We start from the raw sequence: 7534 nt of genomic DNA, 5'->3' as shown, positions 1-7534 counted from the left end.
CAGCCAATGAATTAGTTGGAGCATGGTGATATAAATTATCTAGTTTCAGAAATTCTGTCAGTATTAAATCCATATATTATGATGGTAATTGTTTATTTTACACATTGACAATATGTTTGTATATTGTATTCCACCTTTACAAAAAATGAATCTCTATTTCTGAAACTATCATTGTCCCACTATGATGACCAGATAATTAATATCCGCTGTGTGTGTTAATTACTAAGTGAGTGCAGTTTGGTTTGGGAAACATTTTCAGATTGATCAACATAATGACACTTGTAATCATAATTTCCCTTTGTAAAATATTAGTATGTCCCAAGATTGTTGGGAATAGGGCATCATTACCGAGTTCGTAACATATAAGTATTCAGTATGTCTTCTCCCTTACAAAATAAACGCATTTCATAACATACAAATCATGTTAAAATAAGTGGATAAAATAAGTGGATGAGATTAAAATTCACGAATTTCAATAAATAGTAGATAAAATATCAACAAAAGGATAAAATAGTTAATCTGTTATAATATAAAAATTTTCATGAATGTTTTATATCAACACAGTGTATTACAAATATCAACATAGTAACATGAAAATTTCAACATAACTGCCCAAAAATATCAATACAGTTTTATTGATATTGTACATGCATTATGTTGAGATTGTTTGATGTATTTATTGCTATAAATATGTTTGTCAAAGTATACGAAAATTAAAATAAAAATTATAAAATTTCATTATCAGATCATCATCGGAACATATGCAATTGAGATCTCATTAGAATCCTTATGAAATTACCTTTAATTTGATATATTTTTACGAAAAAATAATTTAAATCGAGAGAGTTACTTAAAGTTAGAGTTTAAGATGATTTTGAAGAGAGAGAAAGTTATTAATTTTAACTACTATATATAGGAATTGACATTAATAAAGTATCAAGTCTCAATTCACTATGATTAAATAATTAGTCATCTAATAATTGAAAAACTAACACATATTTTTTACGGCAAATTTTAATTATATATAAATTCAATTTGAATGGTAAATGAATTAAATAGTAGTAGGTAAAAAAATTGTTGGACACTAGGTCTTTGACGCAAGATGAGTAGCTAAAGAACTGTCCAAATTGCCCTTTGAAGGACTTGAGGGCATTTTCGTCCAGAAAAAGTTCAATATACCTCAAATGATATTAACTTTTAGTTCACGAACCTAAAATGATATTTTTAAAGTTCACGGACTTAAAATGATACTTTGGCAAAGTTCGTGGACCTAAAAAGATGTTCCCTCTTACGAATATATATAGTTTACAAATAAATTATTTGCGTAGTTTCATCCGATGTTTATCCCTATTTAGGGTAATTACAAACCAAAAATATCCCTATATAACTTTTGGATAAAATTACAATATTCCATCCGTTCACCAAAAATAGTCTTATGAATGGATGACACAAATTTTAATGCGAAATTAGTTAAGTATGTGAGAAAGAGATAAAGTGTGTAAAGTAAGAATAAAAAAACATAAAATGTGTTACATAAGAAAGAGAAAAAAAAAATTAAGACAATAGGAGAGAGAAAAAATAAAAATGAATATTCCCTCCGTCTGTCATTAGAAGTCCCATTTATGAACGGTACGAGCAATGTTAAGAAAAGTGGGTAGAAAAATGTTAGTGGAATAATTGTCACACTTGTATATATTTGTTTTAAATGAATTGTGAGTGGAATGAGTTAGTGGAAGGTGAGATCCTATTACCATTTATGGTAAAAGTGAACCGGACTCATATTCACGGACGGACTAAAATAGCAAAACGGGACTCCTATTCGTGCACGGAGGGAGTGATAAATAGAGAGTAATTTTCCATTTTTAGTGTTAGAGCAATTTTATGGACGAAGATAATATACAAGCTAAAAATATCGAAGCATAATACTAGTCATAATAAAAATCAGGTTGAGCCTAAATATATATTGTACGGAAGCCTGAAATATTGTTGTGGGGCTTGCTGCCCCTACGACCCCAAGTCAACTGATCGGCGATTTGGATCATCGTGATTGTGGACTGATATAGTACTTCCTTTCAGACACCATCCTCCAATATCTTCATGTTAGTTCATGAATTCCATAAAATAAGTACAAAGAAGAACAAATATAGGGGGTGTTGGGGGCAGTTTGAGCATCCCAAACCATTTTCTCCATATATTCATTATTTTATAAAAAAATAATTACGTAAATTTAATATTTTCACGTGTAATACGAAATTCTCAATTATATAATCCTAAAAAGTGCTACGATTAAACTGAAATGATGATTGGATAGTTTCTTCTCAAAGTCTCCTCCCATGATAGTGTGATGGCCAACACTACATACTACTAATAACAATCCTCTCCCTCCCTACCAAACACTCCCTTTTTTGACACAAATATAAGTGTGTGGCATCTTGGCTTATGTAACAAGACAAATAAAAAATGTGTTGCTTATCTCCCAAAGCACCCAATCAAACCAATTATTTGCCTCTCAAATTCCACTATTAAAACTAGCCCCCCTTTTTTTGCTTGTCACATAAGATTATTCGAGAGCCTTGTGGTCTCAATCCCTTTTGTCATCTATACATATATCTCCAAAATGGTGTCGCATCGATAGCATCCAAATTTCTATCAACCAAGCAACCAAAAAATATCTTTTTGTCCCACAATTCATTCTAGTATAATATTGCAATTTAAAAAACATGATGATTCCATCATCGGCTAGTAAAATTCTCATCGGCATCCCTCTTGATGCCAATGTGAGTGTGGATCTCCTTGGTTGGGCCATTCGAGTCATTGCTCGCCCCGGTGATTCGATCATCGCATTGCACGTTATAGGTCACTTATTCTCTTACACCTTTAACAAGAATGTGTTACACTGACAATGTTTTTTAGTTACTCAAATAATGTGTTTTTGGGTCTATAGGGGCCATGGAAAACAAGAACAAGAGACAGTCAGCCAGGAAACAGCAGAAGCAGTTTCGTCAGGCGAAATCGTACGTTATAAACATTATGGGAGAACTTGTCAAGACCTGTCGGTCTAATGAGGTAAGAAAGAGTCCTATTTGGTTCTGGCACGGGTTTTAAGAAATATAAAAAAATATTGGTTGAATAAGTTAGTGGAATATGAGTCCCACTTATATATATTAGTTTTATAATAAAATAAAAGTGAAATAAGACTCTTATTGAGGGACGAAGGGAGTAGTATATAAGAGTATTGTGAATATGGCAGGTGAATATGGAAGCTAGAGTGGGAGCGAGCTCCAGTCCCGGTCGAGGCCTAGTAGAGGAGGCCCGAAACATGGGTGCTGACTATCTCATCATCGGCGGCACCCAAAGAAGATCAAACAGGTTTTCTACAATCTCCCACTACTGTTGCACCAATGTTCCACAAGGTTGTTCACTAGTCATGCTTCGTCCAACACAACAACCCAACCTTCCGGGTAGGCTAAACTCTCATCTAATGCACATCAGAACTCTACATTTGTATGACATTGTCTGCTTTGGGCCAAGCCCTCTCGGTTTTGCTTTTGGATTATTGTCCAAAAAAACCTCATACTATCAGAGCGGGTTGCACTTATATATATTACTAGCGCATTTTCTAATTCTGTGATGTATATCACAGAATTTGAGCACGAATCCAGTAGCAACTGGTCGGAGAAGAATTTATCTACTGAAAATTCCTTCTCATCGGAAGAGAACGAGTCGCACGTGAAGTTGAAAAGGCCATCGCCAAGAACGGTGCTTGGTATATGTGAGGAAGATTTGGATAGTGGAGAAAGCTCGGATTCATGTAGTGTTGCCAAATCAACGGTGTCCGGGAGGCCCAAGTCCCCGTTTCAGATTATTTCGTCGCTATTCCGGCCATCGTTCGATTGGAGAATGGCCAAGAAGAATCAGAAAGGGAAGCATCAACCAATGTTGAAATGCTTCACATATCAACAAATTGCAACTTCTACTAAGAGTTTTCACAATGGTATGCATAATTCATTTTTTTATTAGTGCTAATTGAGATTGAATATTGAATTAGAGAAAATTTAAATTTTTTTAAGTGTATATATGCAGATAATTTGATAGGACAAGGAGGGTATTCGGAAGTTTACAAGGGGGTAATTGGGGATGGAAGCCATATTGCAGTGAAGCGTTTGGCTAAGGACAACAACAATCCAACTAAGGAAAAAGAATTTCTAATGGAGTTGGGAATTATAGGACATGTCAACCATCCCAACACTGCTCAATTGCTTGGTTATTGTATTGAAAATGGACTTTATCTCATTTTCCAATTGTATCCAAACGGGACACTATCGTCCGCCCTCCACGGTAAAAATGACCTCCGTATTTAGTTATTCAGTTATGCGTTAGGATATATTTATGTATTGATTTTGTAGAATTTTTGTTGTGGTAGGACAAGCAAGCAACGGCCTAGATTGGCCAACAAGGTACAGAATAGTGCTAGGGATAGCAAAGGGACTACATTACCTTCACAAATGCTGCAAACATCGCATAATTCATCGAGATATTAAGGCCTCTAATGTTCTTCTTGGTCCAGATAATGAGCCCCAGGTATTCAAAGAAAAAATAGTACAACATAGTAATTTAATTATGTTGTATATATATACTTTATTTTTTTGTTACTTATTTTGACAGATATCCGATTTCGGGCTAGCAAAATGGCTACCTAGCAAATGGAGTCACCATGCTGTGATTCCAATTGAGGGCACATTTGGATACCTTGCACCTGAATATTTCATGCATGGAATTGTGGATGAGAAAATTGATGTTTATGCCTTTGGAATTCTGCTTCTAGAGATCCTAACAGGCCGACGTCCAGTCGATGCCACCAGGCAGAATTTACTTCTTTGGGTAAGCCAGATAGATTGAATATTTGAACTAAACCAAATCGAAATTAGGCAATTTATCAAGATAAATAACAGAACATTCTCAATTGTCTATATCGTTTTATTCTATCATCCAAAAGAAAACACTTCTAATATCGAAATTATTGTGAAAATAGGCAAGGCCTTTGATGGAATCAGGAAATTTACGAGAATTGGCTGATCCAAAAATGAAAGGTAGATTCCATATGGAGCAATTGTATAGAGTGGCTTTAACGGCGTCGTATTGTGTGAGACAGTCTTCAATTTGGCGACCTTCTATGACTGAGGTAAATTTCCATATATAGGCCTAATCACAAAATATCTTTTTTCATTAAGTTTTATTTTGGAAAGAATTATAGCTTACTCAAGTGTTATTATTATTATTATTATTTTTGACTTTATTTTTTTAATCTACAGTATTATTTGAACGTAAATTAGTAATTTTGGCTTTTGATATTGTTGAATGATTAGGTGTTGCAATTGCTAACGTATGGTCAAGACTCAGAGGTGGGAAGAAGTAGCTGGAGAATACCAAAATTCACTAGTGATGAAATGGATGATTATTCTATGATTTTTGGATACAAACTTCCTTCTGATTTATCTTTGGAGGATATTTGAATTCCAAATAATCTATTAAAATTCTTACTTATTTACTAACCTTTACTTGGTTTTAACATATTTACTTGGCGAAGTTTGAGAACGGAGATGAATAAATTTTTTTTCCTTTTCATTTAAAAATTTGAGTGGCTAGCTATCGATAGGGTTGGGTGTGTTTATTAACAAAGACGATGCATTTAGGACAGGGTTATTGTTCATCTTGTAATTTTCAATTGTGTATTTTTCTCTTTTATTTTGTACTAATAATTATTGTATTTCGTAGATATTGTAATGTAGAGATGTTGTTTTTGAGATGAATAAGATTCTATTTCGTTGTCATCCTACACATAACCACTCGGGAATAGATCCTCTTTTGGTGACAAAATACACACCAGAGAATGTTATGGATAAAATACATGTACTAAACGCTTGTTTGCTTTCTTTTAGCATTTTCATTATTTCTTATGATTTCTTTTATGCAGGAAATGAAGTTGTCTTATGCAGGAAATGAAGTTGTACATCACAAAATCTTTCCTTTTCTTCTTCTAAACATTTTTACTTTATACTTTGAAGATAATAATGAGAAATATTGGTAAAGTAGTAGAGAAATCAAAATAAAAGGTGATTAATGTATTATAGTGGAGAATGAAGTCTATCTTGTAAAATAGAAAAAATAGGCAGAATTGAAAATATATTTTGTGCGACAAATCAAAACAAAAAAAAAAAAAAAAAAAAAGGACTAGTTAGTGTATAACAAAGTCGAGTTGAACAAAGCGATTATATTCACGTGCATAATGGCCCAAATGTTCTAAATGGGGACAAATATCTCTCACTATTTCCCAACCCAATCAACATCCTACATATATCTTTCTCTATCACACACACTTGGAGCCAATGTGCTATTCAGATTCTAACAATCTCAAACCACTCTAATTTAAATGCCACTACATCATGTATTCTTACCAAACTGAGAGGACAAAATTATGCATGCCACAGGTATCATTTTAGCATGTGAAGATGATCTATCTTGAATTGTGACAATGGATTATGTGTTAACTACTAGCGTTGGCTTAACATAGTTAGGAGAAGCTAAAAGTACCAAAAAAAAAAAAAAAAAAAAAATAATCAAAAATACCACATGGATTTTTTTGTCATTAAAAAAACACAATAAATATTAAAAAAAAAACACAAGTTTGGTGCTCTAACTCACTCCTCAAATTAAGCTAAATGGACAAATACACCACTCAAAGGTTGAATAGTAGAATAGTAAAAATCGGGGTTGAATTTGCGATTTGTGGAACCTTTTTACTAAAAATGTAATTTTGTAAAAAAAGGTGCAAAACTCCATTTTTTGGGCACTAGTTTTGTAGTTCACTCTCATCTATAAACACCACCATTTGTCATCTCATTTCACTATCCATTTATTGCACTCTCATTCTATATTCTCTTTTTACATCTCTCAAAATTCATACAATGAATAAAATGTCGGTGTTTCTCCAATGAATTCTATAACCCTGAGAGCTCAAAATGCCTTTGTCACGTACTGTCTTTTAATGAGACGTGAACTCAACTATGCAACAACGTGGAATCTCAATACGAAGGCGATAGACTTTTGCGTCGATGATGAATACATTGAAGTCCACAATGAAATTATGAAAAGAGGCAGAAACCTAGGAAGAGCGCCAAATGCAGCAGGACTTGATCCACATGGTTCACACCAATATGGGACTTTGATGTATTCTTTCCTGAGGTTACTTTAATTTCATCAATGTAGTTTTCATTGTTGCATTTTTAATCCATGTAAATTTTATCGTACAGTATTTTCAATTTATATTATATTTTTATATTTAAATTATATTTATTTTATAATTCAAAAATTTTAAAAATTATATGAACTTGATAAAAAAAAGTTATGGTTGAAAATGAGACTGATCGTGCTAAGTGTTCTGACTAAAATAAAAATACTAATATAAAAATGAAAATTAATTTTAAGATATTATGGTGAATGTTCTAAAGACACAGCCCAGAAGCCCCATGTCCCA

General features: G+C 33.1%; 1 protein-coding gene across 1 annotated transcript; it reads left to right on the top strand.

Moving 5' to 3' along the window:
* Window positions 1–2696: 2696 nt before the first annotated feature.
* LOC125192738 (probable receptor-like serine/threonine-protein kinase At5g57670) lies at window positions 2697–5836 on the top strand. The gene is made up of 9 exons (XM_048090369.1): window positions 2697–2856; window positions 2945–3066; window positions 3251–3461; window positions 3644–3994; window positions 4084–4338; window positions 4424–4581; window positions 4666–4881; window positions 5033–5182; window positions 5367–5836. Exons 1-9 carry the CDS (start codon window positions 2721–2723, stop codon window positions 5511–5513), a joined length of 1746 nt encoding a protein of 581 aa, XP_047946326.1. The 5' UTR covers window positions 2697–2720; the 3' UTR covers window positions 5514–5836.
* The last annotated feature ends 1698 nt before the right edge of the window (window positions 5837–7534 follow it).

This window comes from Salvia hispanica, chromosome 6 (assembly GCF_023119035.1).
Source record: "Salvia hispanica cultivar TCC Black 2014 chromosome 6, UniMelb_Shisp_WGS_1.0, whole genome shotgun sequence".
NCBI classification, from domain to species: Eukaryota; Viridiplantae; Streptophyta; class Magnoliopsida; order Lamiales; family Lamiaceae; genus Salvia; species Salvia hispanica.
The sequence above is the reverse complement of the archived record's forward strand: the minus strand, read 5'-3'. Positions and strand labels throughout refer to the sequence as shown.

Excerpts from the sequence above, each read along its gene's own strand:
- LOC125192738 (XM_048090369.1), top strand. The coding sequence starts at position 2,721 with ATGATGATTCCATCATCGGCTAGTAAAATTCTCATCGGCATCCCTCTT. Across the intron at positions 4,582-4,665 it reads GTCCAGATAATGAGCCCCAG|ATATCCGATTTCGGGCTAGC; the intron begins GTATTCAAAGAA and ends TTATTTTGACAG. Across the intron at positions 5,183-5,366 it reads GGCGACCTTCTATGACTGAG|GTGTTGCAATTGCTAACGTA; the intron begins GTAAATTTCCAT and ends TTGAATGATTAG.